The 21,301-nt window shown below is 47.8% G+C and overlaps 1 protein-coding gene across 9 annotated transcripts in view; it reads left to right on the forward strand.

Moving 5' to 3' along the window:
- Positions 1–21,301, forward strand: part of PTPN3 (protein tyrosine phosphatase non-receptor type 3) — a 109,237-nt gene that overhangs the window by 71,202 nt on the left and 16,734 nt on the right. For 7 of the 9 annotated variants that reach the window (XR_003681161.2, XM_028493688.2, XM_028493687.2 and 4 more), the window contains 6 exons: positions 5,318–5,413; positions 8,189–8,375; positions 8,542–8,616; positions 9,652–9,708; positions 10,811–10,967; positions 13,316–13,476. Coding sequence is in view for 8 of the 9 variants with exons in the window: in XM_028493688.2 (XP_028349489.1) it covers positions 5,318–5,413; positions 8,189–8,375; positions 8,542–8,616; positions 9,652–9,708; positions 10,811–10,967; positions 13,316–13,476 (733 nt within the window). In the remaining variant the exon portion in view is untranslated. The remainder of the gene's footprint in view (positions 1–5,317; positions 5,414–8,188; positions 8,376–8,541; positions 8,617–9,651; positions 9,709–10,810; positions 10,968–13,315; positions 13,477–21,301) is intronic. The other 2 variants (XM_028493691.2, XM_028493690.2) reach the window with 1 other exon arrangement.

Here is a 21,301-nt window from a genome sequence, read left to right on the forward strand (position 1 = left end):
TTTTTTTTTTTTTTTTTTTTTTTGTGGTACGCAGGCCTCTCACTGCCGTGGCCCCTCCCGTTGCGGAGCACAGGCTCCGGACGCGCAGGCTCAGCGGCCACGGCCCACGGGCCCAGCCGCTCTATGGCACGTGGGATCTTCCCGGACCCGCGTCCCCTGCATCGGCAGGCGGACTCTCAACCACTGCGCCACCAGGGAAGCCCGCCCACTTTCCTTTTTTAATGTGACAAAATCCCTTCACATTTCAAGGTCAGGAGAAAATATGTCTCTCCTAAAATACTGGCTTGAGTCCTTTTATTATTCAGTAAGATAATATCTAATTCAGTAGTTCCCTGTTTGACTTGATTACCAGGGGGCTCAGAGCTGCATGTCAGGCTCAATTGGATTAGCTTCCCATAGCTCAGGTTTCTGATCTAGTCCCTACGCTTCCTTCCTTGCCTTATTAATGGGTCTTATTTTTTCTCTTGTTTTAATGAATTCACTGTTCTACCATATCTGCACATTTTAGAGTAAGCTATCTCAAATCATTTTTTGAAGTGGACAAGACATAGATCGTAAATTAAATGACATAAAGTATTATAGGAATGGATCATCTATTAGAAAGTCAACATGGTCATTGAGTATCCATTCAGTTAAGTCCCATGCTGTGCCCAAAATATAGAACATATAATGCTTCCCCTAATAGCAAAGGATTAGCAAGAATTAGTTAATCTGTAAATTTTTACCACTCTAGCTACTAGGATTAAAGCATTAAATGCATCCCGATTGTACTGTAGGTATCACAGGTGAATCACAGATCTCACTTCGCACTTAAGTGTGAAGCTGCTACCTCTCTGCTGTCCCTGACCCCAGCAAACATAGTTTCCAGCTTATCTGTGTTCATAATACCTCTGATTAAATAATCCTCTGGTCATTATTTCCTTGTGACCTGAGCTTGGATGATGCTTTTGTTGAAATGATCACTATCTCTTGCTCCAACTTGCAGGCTTGTTGAGGTTACAGTGGAAGGGTGTAAGTTCCTTTGCGTGACACTGGTTTTGCAGTTCTAGGTCTACAAGGGCAGGAGTGCAGGCATGCATGACTTGAGCCAGTTTGAGTCTGTCAGGGGCTGTGTTCCTTTGGTAAAAGGAGAAGGAGGGTTTAGGGAAGTGACCGAGGACTCTGGGACGCCCAGTCACCCTCTTCGTGTCAGATCCTCCTGCTGTGGTTTGCAAATACATCATGGAATTGTGGAGCTTCTGGACCTTCCCTGTCCAGTACAGTAGCCACTAGTCACGTGTGGCTATTCAGATTGAAATTATTTAAAATAAAATAAAATTTAAGTTCAGTTCCTCAGTCACACGAGCCTCATCTCAAGTGCTAAAGAACCACATAAGTGGTGGCTACCATATTGGACAGCACAGATACAGTACATTTCCAGGTGCTGGCTGGAGGAGAGATGAATTCTGTCCAGTGGTATAGGGACGTCTTAAAGGGCTACGCTCATTGCCGATTCCTGCAGCACACTTTGTACACTCTTTGCTCCTCATTGAGGGAATGTGAAGGTGAATTAGACAAGCCTTTGCTTTCAGGGACCTCCAGGCCAGCTGGGCAAATAGCACATTATCAGCCTTCATCACACTATGGGGCTCTGTCACTTTGGTGAAAGGAGAAGAGAGTTTGGGCAAATGCGGGTTCTGAAAATCCTGGTCACAGGTCCTAGGTCAGATCTTCCTTCTGTGGTCTATAATTCCATCTTCCTTCCCCACCATGGAATTAGAGCATCTAGAGCTTCACAGGCCAATACAGCCACACACAGGTGGCTATTTAAGTTTATTAAAACTCAACTGAGAATTCACTTCCTCAAGCCCGGTTCGATTTAAGTAATTTCTAGCCCTACTCACCCCTAGGCATTGCACATTGGTTCTTCCTGAAACTCCTCCATGAGACATACAAAGATGTATCATCCTGGGGCACTTTTTATTTTGCAGCGAAATGTTAAGAGTAGCAAATAATGGTGATCCAAACGCAGCCTTCCTTGCCTTGGCTTTGCCAGGTGAGCCAACAGTAGATGGCTCACAGAATCGAGTTAGCGGCTGTGCTTTGCAACAAGTGGGGTGAACAGTTGAAAAAGTTCAGCCCCTAGCACCTGACTTAAGTAGGGGACCCCCTTCCTGCTGGCAGGAAGCCACCTTCTGCTGGGTCTTCAGAGGCAGCTGGCCTCCCTGAGAGTCTGGTGGTCCTCCATTGCCCAAGGCAAGAAGGGAAGGTTAGTCTGTACTTGGAGAAAGAACTGCGGTGGTGTCTTCAGTGAGTACAGTGATCCCTCGGGGGTACCCAAGGGGGATTGGTTCTAGGACCCTCACAGATACCAGAATCCATGGATGCTCAAGTCTCTCACGTAAAATGGCTGAGTATGGTTGGCCCTTCGTATCCCCGGATTTAATGCGATCTGTGCTTGGTTGTATCCACGGATACCCAGGGTTGGCTACAGTATTTTCAAAATGTTTAAGAAACATTGGACATGCTTTATACAGCACATTAGCGTGTTAAGAGGCAAAAGGAAGTATCCTGTCAGAAATCAGATGAATAACATCACAGACAGCAAGGAGAGTTCCTTTTAGAAAGAAGAATGAAGTGTAATGTTCTGTACCCATGTAAACAAGAGGAAGAAAAAGAGAAGGGAAGAAAAAGAGCCGGTTCGACTTTGGCTCTAAACCTAGTGGTGCAGTTCAGACTCTGAACATCATCCTAGTGGGTAAGTCACCTTGGTTGTGCACAGCAAAGTTTATGATTAGTTACGAATCCTTGGCAGTTTGCTTTATGCCCGAGTAGGCTGTCCTCTTGTTACTCTCTCAGCCATTCTATGTTCCTTTCCTTGTTTCAGAGCCAAGGCCAAGATCTGCAGAGAAGGAAGTTTCCAAAAACAAAAACAACCCACCACCCAGAAAAATGGGAGGGGGTGTTTCCCAAAGGAAAAAAGGACTTTGCAGAGCAGAAGCTGGAGGAAAACAAATTTTAGGGCAGATGAGGGTTGTGTTTGAAGTACTTCTCCTCAGTGAATGGGGCTTGGTGCCATTGCGGTGCCTTTGCTATTTGCTTACTTCCTTCTTCAGAGCCTGCCTTGTTCCAAGGACAGGGGACAGCTGTCGGCTTTTATTTCCAAACTTCTGTCTACACAACAATGTGAATATACTTAAATGCTACTGAACTGGAAACTTGAAAATGGTTAAGATGGTAAATTTTATATTATGTGTATTTCACCACGATTTTCAAAAATGTTTTTAAATAGCTTCTCTGCATTGGAAGGAACTTTGGGAATCCCCTTCTTCAGCTGCATCACCAGTGTAGGAATTCCCTCTGTCCTGTCACCTGGTCACCCTGCCGGTAATGGGCAGCTCTCCTGCCGTGCGGCAGCCCGTTCTCTAGTTGGACAACCCAGTTGTCCAAGCTGTGTCTCCCCACAGGAGACCAGCCAGCGACAGGGTTTCATTAGGAGTTTTGTGTCCACTTGCCCTGCACCTTGCCTGCACTTCACTTGGTCTTGGGCCACTTGCACGTGGACGGCTGACGAATACCTTAAACCCATCCTGGCCTGATCTCAGCTCATCATCTTCTGTCCAGCCTGTGGCTCCTGCTGTCTTGGTGAGTGGGGCCACGTTTCAGAACCACCCAGTTGGCACCGATGGGAACTTCAGGCATCCTCGACAACTCCTTCTCTTCCGCCTGCGTCATCTAGTTTCTCACCCGTTGATTCTCCCTCGTGAACATCCCTTGACCTGGACCCCTCCGCCATCCGCCCTGCACTGCCCCTGTGTAGCCGCCGTCGTCTCTCGAAGGGACAGTTGCACTAGTGCCCTAAGTGTCCTCCTGTCTCTAGTCTCTCCTCCTTCTTCCAGACCATCCTTAACAAGGGTAATAGGCTTATTTTTCTGAAATTTATGCCCAAGCATGTCACTCCGCTGCTTAAATGCCTTTTCTGTGCTTTTCCAAAATTTCATGCCTCTGCAAATACCACTGAAGTTTTTTTGTTATTAGAGTTTTGCCTAAAATATAGGGTTGGCCAAAAAGTTCGTTTGGGCTCTTCCATAAGATCTTATGGAAAATCCCAAAGGAACTTTTTGGCCAACCCAACACTTTCTTCTTCCCTCTTGACTACCTGTTTAAACTTCTACTGGTTTATCTTTCAGACTCAAGCGCCCCTTCCTCTGTGAAGCCTCTCCTGGCCTCCCACTGTACGCTAGACATCTGAGCATCTCCATTACAGCATGATGATAATATTTGATTACTTTTATATCTTAAACTAGACAGCGAGCTCTTTGAGGGCAGGGAACAGTGCCCTGTTCACCTCTCCTTCCCCCAAACCTGGCGTGGTGCCTGGCACTTCATGATATTCAGTGACTGCTCTGATGGATGGACAGGTGAATGGGGAGACGGTCACATGAAGCAGGATGTGGCCCTTGGCTAAAGGACAAACAAGCTCCCAAGTTTTTACAGTGGGTACCCCCTCTGCCACTTCCACGGCAGGTCTCCATATCACATGAGCACTATCACACAGCATCTACTCTGCACGCCAAGGACTCAGGTTTACTGTAACGAGTTTTGGTTACCTGTCTTCTATGAGCAGGTCCCCATGGTAGGTGCTGCTGCAGGCTATGTGTCAATGAGAAATTCTCATCAAAGAATTCAAGCATGAATTGACTGAAATTTAACAAGTGCTTTCTTGCCCTTAAGGCATCGCAACGTCTGAGTGGGCAGCCTGGGGACAGGTGCATGACCCTTGATTCCATTAGTGATGAGACGTAGGGCTCAGACAGCGGCATCTCTGACCCACATTCCCTCAGCCACCTCTTCAGCTTCTTGAGTGAAGTTTTGATCTTGGGCCCTTGGCACGTATCGCAGAGATAAGAGTATCACCTGAAGAACGTCTCCATGTTGTAACACCCATACTACGAAGACATGCTTTCTGTTACTCGGTGATCCTTACATCAGGATCCATGTGAAATATCTGGCTGCGTGTTACGTACACTAGGAGAGGAATGGGCGGAGGACTAGGGTCTCTCCTGACCTTGAGAAGCTCATGGACTTGAGAGAGAAATGCCACATGGATTGGTCCCTATTCTGTCACCACCATAGCCAGTGCCTCCTTGCGGGCGCCCAGTGAGAGCTGTGAAACCCTCAGTGGGAGCACAGCTTTGCTTGGCTAACAGGTTTGTGTGGGGGGCGGGGGGGACGCGGAGGCCTTTTTCATTTTCTAGGGTGTAGGGAAGAGTGGTATAAAAAGCATCACCCAGGAAATCCTGCCATTTTAACCGTCTCCAACCTTGCTTCCCTTCAGAGAAATGAACTCTGTCCTGGCTTTTGTTTCCGATGACTACCGCATTTACAGTTCTGAAGCATCGGCTCCTGAGGGCGAGCACCCGTTTGTCTGCCGGTCAGTCTGTTTGTCTGTCTGTCTCTGCCCCTTTCACCCCAGGGAGCTGGGGTGGCCAGTCCCTCCCTGGCCACTCTGGCTCCCCGACGGCAGTGACGGTCTCCCTTCCGGCCTCAGGAGTAAATCACTTGCTTCAGTTCCCTCCTGCTACCCCTTTCTTTGCCCCTTTCACAGTTACCCACTGAAACCCCAGGGGTTCCCCTCTTCTCTCCGTCCTCACCCACTGGGCTCTCCCCTCGGCTGCACCTCATGTCCTGCCCAGGTAGGGAGGAAGGCCACTTGGTTTGGCGTCTTCACTCCTGCTATCTCTGTGCTGCGTCCAGCTGCCACCTTCTTGTTGCTTCCTGTTATTCCATGTCCTCCTCACCATCTGTCTGTCCATCCTCCACACTGAGCAGAGCATTACTGCAGCCTACAGGGAACGTCTGTACACGGTTGATCAGCAAAAAAAATATTGTCATGTTTAATAAATTACCATCTAAAAGTAAGCTCTCCATCCCTACTTAGAAAATAGGATTGGACACATAATGACTTTGAATATGTTATTTTTAGTACTATGGGCTGTTTTGGATAGACCATTACATTTTATACTGAAAAAGAAAAATACTTAAAAACCTTATAAGATATCATCTAAGTTCTATATAATGTAATTCAAAATTCAGAATTTAGAAATTAAATATAATGAATACAGAAATACATTACAGTTCACTGAAAAGTCTGTTGTCTTCTGCTTTGTCACCTTGCTCTTCTGTTTAAATGTCATCACCCTTTCCATCGCTCTCGTCTCCAGATTCTTCCAAATGTTTGAAGTATGAATGCTATTTGCAGCTTCACAGGAAAGGTTCAGGTCCACCCCTAGAGCTGGAAATAGCTTTTCCTAAACCTCTTTGGCTTTATCTTGTTTAGCAACTTCCAAGTTTCCCTTCTGCCACTAGGAGGTGCTCTTATAAATATCAAAACGTAGAAAAGCTGCCCAACTTAGGGAGAATTTTTTTTTTTTAGCTTCCTTTTAAGTAAATTCAAGTCTCATTTATTTTCAGTCTGAAAACATACCACTAGTACATAACAAAATGTCCTCTCTCTGAAATGCCTTCCCATCCAACTTGAAAACCTTAAGGCCAAACTCTTCTCTTGCAAATAGCTCTACTTCTATACTACTCTGTCACTGAATTTTTTTATTCAAATGAACTGAGATTGTGAATCATTTTGTGTGACTATGATACAGATTTTATATTTAAAGTAAGCTAATTTGAACTTGCTAGGAAACAGAAGCACTACATTAATGAAAACTCCATGGATAAGGACCTGAAATAAAGAGGCAGCAGCAGCTGTCTTTTGTCTGTTTGTTTCACTGAATGTCTGTCTTTGCTCACCTTTCCCATCACTAACCTGGAATGAGATTAGAATATGGAGGAGTCTGTGGAACATGAGGACAACCCCATATTCTGTTGGCTTTTTTTTTTTTTTTTTGCTTTACACGGGCCTCTCACTGTTGTGGCCTCTCCCGCTGCGGAGCACAGGCTCCGGACGCGCAGGCCCACCGGCCATGGCTCACGGGCCCAGCCGCTCCGCGGCATGTGGGATCTTCCCGGACCGGGGCACGAACCCGCGTCCCCTGCATCGGCAGGCAGACTCTCAACCACTGCGCCACCAGGGAAGCCCCTCTGTTGGCTTTTAAAGGCATCTTTTGCTAGGACTGTGGCTCTGGAAGGGGTCTAGTATGGGTGTACATGATTCAGAGAAGTTGCGTGTCCTACACCGTGTTCATCCCTGTGGCCCTGAGAGCTTAGAGAGGAGGGTCTTAGGAGCAGACCTGGTGTGAGGAGAGGAGAGGGGAGAGGTGCTGGGGGAGTCATGTTCATCAGACTTCTGTCTGTCAGGTGAGGGGAAAGCTGTGTGACCTTGGGCAAGTCACTCAGCGCCTCTTGACCTGTTTCTTCATCTGTGAAATGGGAGTTGAACCAGATGACCACAGAGGTCTGTTCGGTTGTAATAGTCTGTAATTCTTGAAGATAACGCCGTCCAGTCGAATTTCCTGCGATGATGGAAATGTTCTGTAACTGCGCTGTCCAATGCAGGAGCCCCTAGCCACGTGTGGCTGTTGAGCATTTTTGAAATGTGACTGGTACAACTGAGGAACTTTGTAATCTTAATTTACTTAAATTTAAAAAGCCACACGTGACTAGTGACTGCCGTATTGGGCCGTGCAGCTCCAAGATACAAAAGGACTTATATTAGAGAAAAACAAAACGTATAATCTCAGTGGAGGCATTAATGGATGTCACAGGTGAATAATGTAAACTAGGATTTATGTAAATTGTCCTGAATATGCCACGTTAGTCCCATTTCCTTTGGGTAGCGAGCTGTCCTGTGAAGCAGAGCTATGAGCGGGAGTGAGAGGGAGGGGAAAAGCTTTCAAAAGGGATGGAGACGCATGCATCTGGGTGAGCTTCAATAACTAAGCACCAGAGTAGCTGGGCATATTTCCCTATCACCCTTCCAAAGCAGCTGAGTCTTCAGCAGTTCCTGCTACTACCCTGCCCTCCTTCCCCTTTTCCCCAAAACTAAAGGCGATGATCTTTAGGCCAGTTGGGGGCATGGACAGCCAGTGGACTCTGGATGTGCCTGAGCCCTGGGCTTGACCTTTGGAGCCCTTCTAAGGGTCCAAGGATTGGTGACAGCCGCGAGATGCCAGGCCCCAACAGTCAGTAATGTTTGCTCTGATAAAAATATTAATCCAGTTATTAAAATATCTCCTCCTTCCCCACGATGAAGGAGTATATCCGAGAACAACCCAGCACAAAGCTGCCTGACCCAGAAGTCATCCAGTTCTGTGTCTCCATCTTCAAATGCTCCAGGCTCCTGTTCCCCAGATGGCATCGATCAGCAGTTCTTAGAGGACTTCCACAGGGTGACCAAAGGGGGCTCCACCGAGGACTCCAGCCAGTACTACTGTGACAAGGTGTGTGACCTCAGGTGCTGTGGCTGATGTGGCAGCCGACCCAGCCAGGCCTCCCGTGCAGGGCTGCCTTACGGGCGATTAAGTGGTTATGACTCAAAGAAAATAGCATATCACCAACCACTGGAGAAAGAAGTAAGATAACTGGTGATTTTCTGACGTTTTCCAGAATGATGGTGACGGCTACTTAGTCTTGATCCGCATCACACCAGATGAAGATGGAAAATTTGGATTTAATCTAAAGGTATGTTGTATGTAATTTATAAGGACATTTGATGCTCTGAAGCAATCTTCAGATGACTTTTTAACTTCCATTAGAAATGTGCCACGTACCCAAGGCTGCACAAGGAAATTGGCTCGGCCTTCAGAATTGGGAGCTTTTTTTTGTGGCCATAGTAGCTGCCTCATACCGAGTGCCTGCTCTGTGTACTGATTTATATCACCTTATTGAGTTCTTCTAGTAAATGGTGAAGTTGGAATTTTAAAACCCATTTTACAGATGCACACTAAGGCTCAGAGAGATGGGAACCCCTCAGCATTGCTAAGAGAGAACAGTGGTTCAAGTGCAGGGCCATCACCCTCCTCTGCCTCCCTCTAGGCAGGCTCTGCAAGCTATGGCCTGCAGGCCAAATCCCATCTGTTTTTATAAATAAAGTTTTATTGGAACGCAGACACCTCATTCATTTACAAATGGTTTATGGCTCCTTTGGCACTACGGTGGCAGAGTGGAGAAGTTGCGACAGAGCCCTCTGTCCCACAAAGCCAAGATAGGTAATATCTGGCCCTGTACAGGAAAGGTTTACTCTACTCTAGAGCAAAGTGAGGGCAGGTGGTCTTTGCTGCCCACCCCGCAGCTGCCATCACGCACTCCTTTCCAATACCCGCAGCCCAGCTGACAGCCTGTTCTCAGAGGTCGAAAGCCCTCACGACATGGGACCTTTCTACAGCTCCTCTCCTCCCCTGAAAACTCCCTATCCAGCAGCAGTTAGGGGCTGTGCTTCTGGAGCCCTTCTCCAGGGGATGTTTGCATTTTTTGAAAGGAGGCTGCTTCCTCCAAGTGCATCTTTGGTCTGTGGAAGGTGGGGATGGCAGTGGAAGGCTTCTGAGCAGTCTCTGGTTGGCCCACTAGACCCAGGAGCCTTGCCGTTCTGAAAGGTGCCAACGCCTGCGATTAGAATAAGTTCAAGGGAAGTTTGAGCCCTCCCTTGTGTCAGAGATATCTGCATGCCTTTGTTGCTGTGAACGACTCAAGTGGTTTTTTTAATCTACATGTTTACAGGGAGGAGTGGATCAAAAGATGCCTCTTGTGGTATCAAGGATAAACCCAGAGTCACCTGTAAGTGAACATATTCTGTTATTTCCCAAGTTTGCTTTCCCCTAAATGTAACAGATTTCTGTTTCGGTGTCCTGTTTCTTTTTTACTGGCAGCAGAGAGTGTGTGTAAATGCATGCATATAGATAGAAAGAAAGAATGGAGTCCGTGTTTTCCAGAACCTTGTTGCTCATTGTGGTCCCCGAAGCTGCAACACCAGCATCACCTGGGAGCTCATTAGAAATGCAGACTCTCGGGCCCCACCCCAGACCTCCTGGACCAGAATCTGCATTTTAACCAGATCCCCGGATGATTGGTGTGCACGTTGAAATGTAGAAGTCCTGCTCAAAAGAAGGAAACTGGGGCTTCCCTGGTGGCGCAGCGGATGAGAGTCCGCCTGCCGATGCAGGGGACACGGGTTCGTGCCCCGGTCCGGGAAGATCCCACATTGGCCGCTGAGCCTGCGTGTCCGGAGCCTGTGCTCCGCAACAGCCCTCTGTCTGGGGCTCTAGGCATCTAGGAAGATGATTTGCTTTTGTATAACAGTGAGCACCAAAGGGTCCCTGTGCCTCCTAAAAAGGTGCCCGTTTGGGAGTTTTACTCTTAAGCTTGTGGTTTACCTTTTCTTACTGCTTGTGGCCTCTGTGAGTTAAGAAGCCTTTCATTCCCACACTGTTCAATGCATGGCTTCTCTCCATAATGGCTTCTGCCTTTGGGGTTATGTTTGCAAAGGCTTTCTCCATCACAAGATAGATAAATACTCGCTTTTAGCTGACGAATCATTTTCTAACCACACATCTAGACCACAAAGGATAGAGGCATTGAAGTCATGATGACATTACAGTAATAAGTGAAGCCTGGCTACCATAGAGAAATGGCCTCAGTAGTTTTCTTAGCTTTACTCCAAAATGTTTCATAACGTAGGTTCTGAGCAGGACTCCTTTAAAATCCCACCGCCAGCTACCATGTCACCATTGCAGTGGAGGTAAAAATAGAGACGGTAATGCCTGAGGGAGAAGAAGAGAACTTGGTCACGATCTCAAGTGTGGGGGCTCAGAAAACATCAGGTTCTTCCCTTGAGGATTGTGTTATGATATCGGAAGAAACTCGCTCTTCCCCCACGCAGGCGGACACCTGCATTCCTAAGCTGAACGAAGGGGATCAAATCGTGCTGATCAACGGCCGGGACATCTCAGAACACACCCATGACCAAGTGGTGATGTTCATCAAAGCCAGCCGGGAGTCGCACACACGGGAGCTGGCCCTGGTGATCAGGAGGAAAGGTAAGAGATCTGCCTCCACGGGGCCCCGCCCCTCACGGCCAGTCCTCTGCAGGTAGGCAGCACCCTCCACCCCTTTTTATACTAGCTGTGACCCTCCCCTCCCCCATTCCTCCCAGGCCCAGCTCAGCCCACTTCACACACCCCTCTTAGCCGCCTGGCCCTGCCTGCATTTGCATATTCAACCCTTCCTCAAAGGACCAGGTTATATTTTATTCACGTGCATTTGGTTTTTGTTGCAGAGGCGGTAAGCAGAGTGGGGCAGGAGGCTGGCTGCCTTGGGGCTGTTCGAACTCTGCCTCCTACTGGGTTCAGGGACCTTGAGCAAGTTTCTGACCCAATCTGTGTTTCAGTTTCCTCTAATGTAAAATGAGGATGACACAGTCGCTACCTCCAAGGGTCCCTCGGAAGATTCAATGATACTCATACTGGAAGGCATCCAAGATGCTGCCCAGTCCTTGGTGGGCATTTGAAAGACAACCTCTGTTGAATTCAGCTACTGTTATTGTTGTTGTTGTTGTTGTTATAAAGCAATAAGCCGAGTCCTCGCATCCTCCTTCCCAGCTCTCAAATACTGCAGGTGTACGAAGCGTGCGACTCGAGCACTGGCCCTGCACCTCCGTTCTGGCCTCACAGTTGTCGGCACAGCCCACGCCCCCTCGGGCCTGCCTTCTCTGTTCCCACTGGAACTCCCCAGTGCCGGCTCTCATCCCGCCTCCTCCGTGAGGCCCCGCAGATCTCTCCAGACCCCTGCCCGCCTCCTCCCGCCACCCATTCCCACCAAACCCGGCTCCGTGCTCGACACACAGTCGGTGTCACTGGTGACAGTAGCTGATGCCCCTGCAGCACCAGCAAAGTGCCTGCACTGTGTTCATTGCTTTGCGTAATTATCCTCGTCAGCTCTTATAACGTTCTCGTAAGGTCGGTATTCTTATCCCCAAGTGAGGAAGCCGGTCACAGAGAGGTTAAGTAAGTTGCCGTGTGTCTGGTAAGGCCACATGATAATAGAGAAGGAAGGAATCCAGCGATTGGGAGCAGGCCTCTCCATCACATGAAGTGCCGTGTGTCATGCTGGCCAATACGAGGGGCTGGAACGAGAGCATTCCGTCCGGGCCAGGGAGGGAGGGGGTCCTCCACCAACCCATGGCAAAGGGCTGGCGCCTGTTTGAGGTGAGGGAAGCACATGTCTGTAGACTGTTAGAGCTTAAAGAGCAGTGCCACTGATTTTCTATAACTGTAATGATAAGTTCATTTTTAAAATAAACATCCAAGTAAAAAATGGGTTGATTAAAAGAAAAATAAATAGTAACATAGGGAATAGCAGATATGACAGAAATCGTGAAAATAAGCAGAAGATCTGAGCCTCTGTGGTCAGTGGAAAGAATGTGGTCTTTAGCGTCAGACATGTGGACTGAATTCCCGTGTCCCACCCTGACAGGCTGGGTCACTTTGGACAACTCTTTTGCCCTGTGAATCAGTTTCCTCATCTGTAAAATGGGAATAAAGACCGCTGGTTCAGGGTTGTGAGGATTCAGTTCACCTATGTGGAAAATACAAAAATTGCTCCTTTCTTTCTCCTTTCCTGTTACCTTGAAGGCAGTGGGGAGTCATTGAAGGCTCTTGGGTAAGGGAAGTGACTTCTCTTTCTGGGTAGGAAGGGAACATTCAGAGATGATCCCAAAGTTTGAAGTGACTAGACAGAAAGAGGCACGTGAGGCTGGGAAGCATTGTGCGTGGCTGGGGAGAGGGGGTCCTCTGTTTGTTTTTACCCATATTGAATCTGATGTGAAGGGAGATTTCCAAAGAGGAAGCACAGAGGAGACTAGAGATGTTTACTTGGGAGCCTCCTACCTAACAATGGCCTCGAGTTAGAGCCTGACTGACTGAGCTCTGTGGGGCGGTGGTGGTGTGGAGAGAGAGCCAGACCCCGCACCAGTTTCCTGGGAAAATGCCCGTTTTAAGGGAGCAAATGAAAAGGAACGGGGAAGGAAGGAAAGGGTGGGGGGGGTAGAAGAATAACCAGGTCACAGAGAGCAAAGGGAGAAAGTCTGTTTTCTTTAAAAACATCCTTTCCCTTTCTCTTACCTTTGGCAAAAGCCTCTTGAGTACTAAACACCGTCATTTAAAACTAACCAGCAAGGTTAGTGTGTCATTTTGTATAATTAGTACATATTGAATCATTCAACAAGAAGTTGTATCTTTGGTGAAAATGATTACCATGTGCTTAATCATTTAATAAGATGTTTTAAACCATCTGCATTCAGGTGTCGTAAGTGTCATTTGGGGGGAGGAATCCCATCACCCAGCACGTGGCTGCACAAGCCAGACAAGCTCTTTCTTGTCCGCTACAGCTGTCCACTCGTTTGCTGATATCAAATCTGAAGATGAACTGAACCAGCTTTTCCCAGAGGCCATTTTCCCCGTGTGCCCGGAGGGTGGGGACACGCTGGAGGGATCCATGGAACAGCTGAAGAAGGGCCTCGAAAGCGGGACGGTGCTGATCCAGTTTGAGGTAAGAGACCCCCAGTGCCTCGGTGGGCTGCTCCGCTGCTGCCAGGTCATCTAAGTCACCAGGCAGCTGTGCTCATGGAGGGACCACAGAGGGATTCATGACCTCAGGGAGAAAGCGGGCTGGGGACCATGGCCCATCGCTTGCCCCCCGTTCTAGTAACCATCAGTAGTCATGGAGAAACGTCAGAAATCGAGGAGGTGGGACTCTGAGCATATTTAGCTGCCAACACAAAAGCTCAGAACACTCAGCAGTCGAAGGTGGTGGAGAGGCAGCGTGGGTGGGTGCAGAGGGATGGATGATGGAGGAGCTGGGCCCCGTGAGGGCACAGGGACTGGGCTTCCCAAGTCCCCCAGAACCGTGTGGACACGGAACCAGAGTCAGACCATGTCTTCCCTCCCCAGGAGCGACCCCTGCTCATGGGATTGAGACTGTTGACAAAGGCACACGCAGAGACTTTACAAAACAAAGTAGGACCCAAGGAGACTGTTTTCTTTCTTTTTTTTTTTTTTTTTTTTTTTTGCGGTACGCGGGCCTCTCACTGTTGTGGCCTCTCCCACTGCGGAGCCCAGGCTCCGGACGCGCAGGCTCAGCGGCCATGGCTCATGGGCCCAGCCGCTCCGCGGCATGTGGGATCTTCCCGGACCGGGGCACGAACCCGTGTCCCCTGCATCGGCAGGTGGACTCTCAACCACTGCGCCACCAGGGAAGCCCGAGACTGTTTTCAAGTCAGCTTTACTGATCACTAACAGAATGAAAACACAATATGTTTGTCTTCCACATTTTTAAAAAGCTGTAGAAAACAGAGTAGTTCGTGCAGTAAAAAGATAACAGAAGAGCACAAAGAAGCATAAAGTAGGCCAATGAAAGAAAATTGATCATGATTAATGACAACTTACACAGTCTGGATTCCTAAATTAGGAAAGAGAGTCTCAGGTCAGATTCAAAAGCAGAAATCTGCACTGCATAGTTTATTAGAAAGTTGTATAAAGGAAAAAGTCACAGAAGCAAAACTAGGAAATTTATCAAATATATGTGACTGCATATTGATTCAGGAAAGCATGAGTAATGTGAGTATCAAACAAGAAAGAAGCAAAGCAGAGGGTCTTGAGCGAGAGAAAGGTTTATTCTATAATGGTGTAAGGAATAGAATGTAAATAAAATACATTATTAGAGCAATGTGTATTGAACAATAGTAAAAAGTAAAACCCACAAGTGAAAGGTGAATTGACCCCACCAAAAACAATCAATAGGGAATTTTGAACTTAACAGCCTTAACAGATAATATAGACAAAAAATAAGCTGAAATCAGGATAAGAGGGTAGGAATAATATAATTACTTGATAGAATTATTGATAGACATATACTGAACATCTACAAAGAGAGATAGCTCTTTTTTCCAGTGGCCTGTAGGAGGCTAGGTAGGCTTAAGATTTTTTTTTTTAATATTTATTTATTTATTTTTGGCTGCACTGGGTCTTTGTTGCTGGGCGCGGGCTTTCTCTAGTTGTGGCGAGTGGGGGCTACTCTTTGTTGTGGTGCTTGGGCCTCTCATTGCAGTGGTTTCTCTTGTTGTGGTGTGTGGGCTCCAGGCACACAGGCTTCAGTAGTTGTGGCTCACGGGCTTAGTTGCTCTGTGGCATGTGGGATCTTCCCAGACCAGGGCTTGAACCCAGGTCCCCAGCATTGGCAGGCAGATTCTTAACCACTGCGCCACCAGGGAAGTCCCGGCTTAAGATTTTAAAAGAAGAAAATGTAGAAGTTGTATTCTCTGGCTTTGCATTGCAAAACTCAAAATTGAGACATACTTTTTTAAAAAATTTACTCATTTTTATTTTATTTATTTTTGGCTGCATTGGGTCTTCATTGCTGCATGCGGGTTTTCTCTAGTTGCAGCGAGCAGGGGCTACTCTTCATTGCGGTGCGTGGGCCTCTCATTGCGGTGGCTTCTCTTGTTGCGGAGCATGGGCTCTAGGTGTGAGGGCTTCAGTAGTTGTGGCTCACGGGCTCTAGAGCACAGGCTCAGTAGGTGTGGCACACAGGCTTAGTTGCTCCGCAGCATGTGGGATCTTCCTGGACCAGGGCTCGAACCCGTGTTCCTTGAGTTGGCAAGCGGGTTCTTAACCACTGCGCCACCAGTGAAGCCCCGAGACATACATTTTAAACACTAAAACTCAATTATTTTTACACACTCTCCAAAATAATTGAAACAAGGAACACTTAAAAGCCAGAATATATCAGTTTTATTCTTTTTGGAGGGAGTTGGAAGGGAAAGTCAGAGGGGAACGGCACTGTGGAGTCATTTGTTCTTTCATTCAACGAGTATTAGGTATTCACCACGTGCCAAATGCTAGATCAGGAACACAGTGAGGGAAGGAGAAGGGGGATTTCTGACCCCAAGGAGCTTACGGTCTAATTTTGGTATATTTGTGGGAATGTATCACGAGTCCCAGAAACAGCTAAAGACCAAGATAGGGTGAGATTTCATTCCACAGACTGTATGCTCTGTAGGGACTGGAGGTGAGAGGATCCCAGGCGGTCCTCTGGGGTGAGATGTAGTGTTAATAGAGGGTGGATGGGATTAGTGTGGAGGGGAGGGTATTCCAGGAGGGTCACAGCCTCCTGGACCCTAATGCAGACTAAGCTCAGAGGGTGTCAGGTAGGGAAACAGGCCTCCCGGGGGTGAGCAGCGCTCACCGAGTCCTGGGAGATGTGTCCCGGTGATGGAAGCCCTTCACCCAAGGCGAACCGGGTCTCTTTGATAAGATTGTCCACAAGGAGGCGCTGTGGGTTCTTGGTGAGGAAAAATACGGTGCCTGGTCTTGACCTGGTGCTCCAGAAAATCCCCTCCACTTGCATGTTTTACCTATGGGAATCCCCTATCAGGGTTTCCTTGAACAATGTTCATTGAAATTCATTAGGAAGATAAAAAGTGCTTTAGAAAGAAGTACCCACTTGTCCCCTTGTGGGGTTTTTTTTTGGTACGCGGGCCTCTCACTGTTGTGGCCTCTCCCGTTGCGGAGCACAGGCTCCAGACGCGCAGGCTCAGCAGCCCAGCCGCTCTGCAGCATGTGGGATCCTCCCGGACCGGGGCACGAACCCGCGTCCCCTGCATCGGTAGGCGGACTCTCAACCACTGCGCCACCGGCGAAGCCCCCCCTCCTGTGTTTTTAAGTAGTATTTCTCAAAGGGTGACGCCCTGACCATCTGTATGGATATCACCTGAGGAGCTTGTTTAAACGGGGCGCAGCCCTTAGCTACTGAATCAGCCGCACTGGGAGGGGGCCTGGCTATTGCTTCTTAACAAGATCACCCGGAGATTTTAATGCACAAGCTGATCCTGCGGGTGAGAGAGTAAAGATCGTACCAGAACCATTGTCCCGCTGCTGTCCATCCTGAGTCCTGCCTTTAGAGCTTATGGTTGGACTACAGAAGAAATAAGATATGGAGAACATAGAATTTTTAGGGTTAAATTTTAGTACGTACACATTTCCTTCATTTAGTTTAAACACTTCCTAGAAATTAAGTCGAAAAACCTTCTTTTTAAATAAATAAATTTTGACGGAATTCCAAAATACAGAACAGATAACAGCAGATCTGCTCTGTGACGGAGCTGGTGGGTTCCATGGAGCCCTGCCTCAGTCTCCACACTGCCCCCCAAGGACCCCTAGACTGGAACACAATTTAACAACCACTGCTAGAGGTGGGAGAAGTTGTCTTACATAGCTGCTAGAGGAGGGGACTCCTAAAGGAAGACAAAGGGAAGCCTTTAATGCGCACTTACTATGTGCCAAGGGCTTATAGGCATCGTCTCACAGCATTCTCACAGCAGCCTGCGGTAGGGCTGGATCAGAGTCTTGGAGAGGTTATCTCACAGTAAATGGCACAGCCTGATTGGAAACCAGGCAGGCTTAACTCATGGAGCTTGTTCTCTTAACAGCTGTAGAACCTTTGTGTAATTATATAGGTAACAACAACATGCTGTTTCTATGTGAGAGTTGTTAGAATAGCATATCAGAGCTAGAAAAGATCTGAGATGCTGTCTAGCCACGTGGAGCCAAGCAGGCTTCAAATCCTGACTCTACCACTCATTTCCTGTGTGACCTCAGGCACATCCCTTAACCTCTGTAGCCTCTACTTCCCCATCTGTAAATTGGGTATTTCGTGGGCTGGTTTTAAGAGTTAGATGAGATAAATACTTAATGCGTTGTCTGACGCACGGTCAGGGTGCAAAAAGCAACGACTATTATCATTTATAAATAGAGGAGTCTAAAGAACCTGCCCAGTCCACACAAGAGGTGGAACCCAGCGCTGTCTGACTCCCAGAGTCTCGGCTATTCTGGTTCCCCACCTGCTTCTCCTCCAGTGCCGTCAGCAGGTGGGCGGCTTGGCTGTCGGAGGCTGTGCTCTGAACGGGAGCAGGAAGTGGGGGCTGGTTCCTAGCAGGTGCCCATGCCACCCACTCCGCGGCACAAAGGGCCTGTCCTGGAGTAGCTGGGCAGTGGATGGAATCCCTCTTGAGATGACAAGCTGGTTTTCAGCAAAGCTTGCTTTGAAGCATTTTCTTCATTAATGGAATTCCCCTGTCCCTCCCATGGCTTTCAGAAACAGTTACAAATGTGTTCCAGAGGGTGTTTGGTACCAGCTGTAATAAAATCACGCGTAATAATTAGCATTTCTATAGCACTTTGGAGTCTACCAAGTGTGTCTCACATATGTTGTCTCAGTTGACTCTCACAGCAATTCCGTGAGACAGATATGGCCAGAATTATTTGGATCACTCCTTTATAAGTGGAGAGAACAAGGCTCAGAGGCTACGGAACTTGCCCAGTGTCACCCGGCTGGTCAGAGACAGAGCTGGGATTAGAATCTATGTTGAAAAGTCCATTGTCAGAACTCACCAGGTATGACCCAGTTCTTCACTCAACCTCTGATATGAGCCCTTCCCTCCAGGAGCTACACAGTGTGAGCTACTCAATGTGAGCAGTTTGCCAGCATTTGTGACCAGCCTCGAACTGCCTAAGTACTGTGTTCAGGCAAGGTGGGGCGTTCCTCTGTCTCTCGTATAAAGGTGCCCGGACTTGGGGTTCACAAGGCTCCAAGTCCATTACCGCCTCCAGGACGCTCTCCTCCTCTAAAGAACTCGTTGACTTAGCCCCAGGGTCATTCCTTCCTGAGAGTAATTTGTGGCTCATTTCATGCTTTTTCCCTGAGTTGAGCTTTCTGTTTAGGCAAGGGAAAGGGTGTGCATTTGGTATAGACAGTGCTGGATAAAAGCTCAGTGATGATGCTATCTGTCCTTGGAGAACGGGTTTCCCAGCAAGCAAAGGCCCCTTGTGCTCATCCTTATCCAATGGCCTTGCAAGCTCTTTGGCGACTTGTGGAATGCAGTTGATAGAAAATGAGAAACATTTATCCTCGCACCTCTCAGGACTGATGAGTTAGAGCAGTGGCTACAAGGCTCCACCAAAGGTCGAGTCAAACTCGGATACCCCCGCCCCTCCCACCTCAGCATCTTCCCTCTTTGCCAAAACCAGAAGCCATCTTTTCCTCTCTTCTGACCACTGTTTCTCCCGAACCCACTCCTACATCATCCATTATAAGAAACATCCATTCCTGTCAAAACAGGTGACTTACTGGTTGCTGTGATCATTATAAAAGTTGATTTGGGCTTCCCTGGTGGTGCAGTGCTTGGGAGTCCGCCTGCCGATGCAGGGGACACGGGTTCGTGCCCCGGTCCGGGGGGATCCCACATGCCGCGGAGCGGCTGGGCCCGTGAGCCATGGCCGCTGAGCCTGCACGTCCGGAGCCTGTGCTCCGCAACGGGGGAGGCCACAGCAGTGAGAGGCCCGCGTACCGCAAAAAAAAAAAAAAAAAAAAAAAAATGTTGATTTGGAAGGACAGAGGCAGCTGAAGACTTACACATGTAGGTGTACCTTCAAGATTAGAGCTCATGCTAAAAGTTTTTTTTTAATTTTTCAAAATTTTTTTTTCTTTTAAGAAAGGCAGACATTATCAAGTATAACACTTGGAATATAGGGAGCGAACTGCGGGCTTTGGAATGACCACGTGAGTGGCCTTGACATTTCAAGTGTCGGGGACCAATTTAAAGGAATTGCCACCCCACCTCATTGTCAAGTATTTATCTGTGAAAGGGACGCTGCAAGAATACTTGAGTATGCCAGCACTGGGATCTGCATTTGATATCGTGATTTAAAGTAGCACTGTTAAAAATAATAATAAAGTAGCACTATTGAAAGTCCCCGAACTGCCAGCAACAATGTCAGTTCATTTCAGCAAACCTTTACAGGAAGGTAGGGAGAAACTCTGAGTACCCCGTCAGCAGTGTCCTTGCTCCCTGACCGGGTCAGGTACAAGGGAAAGGGGAAGTCCCCAGTGTGGACGAGCTGTCCATGAGCAGTAAGCTGTTCTTATGCCTGCAAAGTGGAGGACAACCTCTGGAGGCCTTCATGAAAAACGGGCTACCCTTAGCTTAGTTACATGCCTCCATGCCACCTCTCGTCCTGCTTTACCTGCTTTACTCAAGTGCTTTGTACCCTTTGTCCAAAGCAGCAGATCCCGTTATTCCTTGACCCTAAACATTTTATTGAGCACCTACTATGTAGCAGGCACAGTGCTGGCCTAGGCTTTATGGTGGTGAACAGAACAAACAAGACACCTGCCTTCATGGAGACCACGGTTTAGTGCTTGATACAGAAAGCACAGTAGATAGCTGTTTTGAAAGTCGTTGCCCTGCACTAGACTCTGGGTCATTGCCAAGGGCATGAGAGGGAGTCCGTTTCTACTGTTTGCTCTCCTTACTCATTGTCCCTTCCAGTCCCTCCATTTTTTTTTTTTTTCGTCTTTTCCTTCTTTCTTCCCCCTTCTTGGGTTCTCAGTCTTCAAGAACTCCAGTGAGAATTCCCCCTTCATCTGGTTGTACAGTTGATGAGGTGCTTGCTTCCACTGTGCCAGCCCTTGCCAGCATCCACTGGTTGGAGCCAGTTGGGTGTCCAAAGCCTTTATCTGAGGGATGTGAGCAGGTTTCACATCTTTGGTTGGGCCAAGAGTCTGAGGAGATCAGAGTCATCTCCTGATGCCCTCTCTCTACTTTTAGATGATTTTTTCAAAGGAGGAATGTTTAAACTGGAAAACTGTATGTCTTACCCAACCCCGAACTGTGCTGGTCAACTCCAGCTCCCACTGTTCAGTTTTTGTCTTTGGAGGCCAGAGCCGGTGATATTGATGCTGCAATTTAAATACGGTTGTTCCAGAGCAAACCCTCTCAGCTGATCTTCTTATAATTCACCCTTACTTTCACAGCTGCTTAGCACTACACTCTGATATGATGAGAACAGAGCACTTGAGGACATAAAAATTAAGATTTTAATAAAACTAAGTGATCTTATAACGCTCTGTCCCTGTGACCTTCTCCAGCCTCCGGATTGGTCTCATTCTAGGGCAGAATTTAAGGGATCTTAAAGGCTAAGAGCTCTTGCCTGCTTCACATACCTTTAGCCCAAATGACACAGCAAACTGTGTCATTCCAGTGAGCAGTTCTTGAAAGAGCCTTTTCTCAAATTCTGGCTAATATAATAGTCTTCAGCTCATTACCTCCCATCCCTGATCCTTCCAGAAAGACATACCTGTGTTTCCAGCACATCACTGTCCACTCCGGACCACCCTGCTCTGGGCAGTGTTTTCACACCCAGCCTGCCATGCAGCTCACAAGGTCTGGAGAAGAGTCCATAAATTAAAAGAACTTGAAAACCAACTGCTAACACCTTCAGAAACTAAGTGTATGAATAGCACTGAAGCAATTCAGTGG

The sequence above is a fragment of the Physeter macrocephalus genome, chromosome 9, assembly GCF_002837175.3.
Source record: "Physeter macrocephalus isolate SW-GA chromosome 9, ASM283717v5, whole genome shotgun sequence".
NCBI classification, from domain to species: domain Eukaryota; kingdom Metazoa; phylum Chordata; class Mammalia; order Artiodactyla; family Physeteridae; genus Physeter; species Physeter macrocephalus.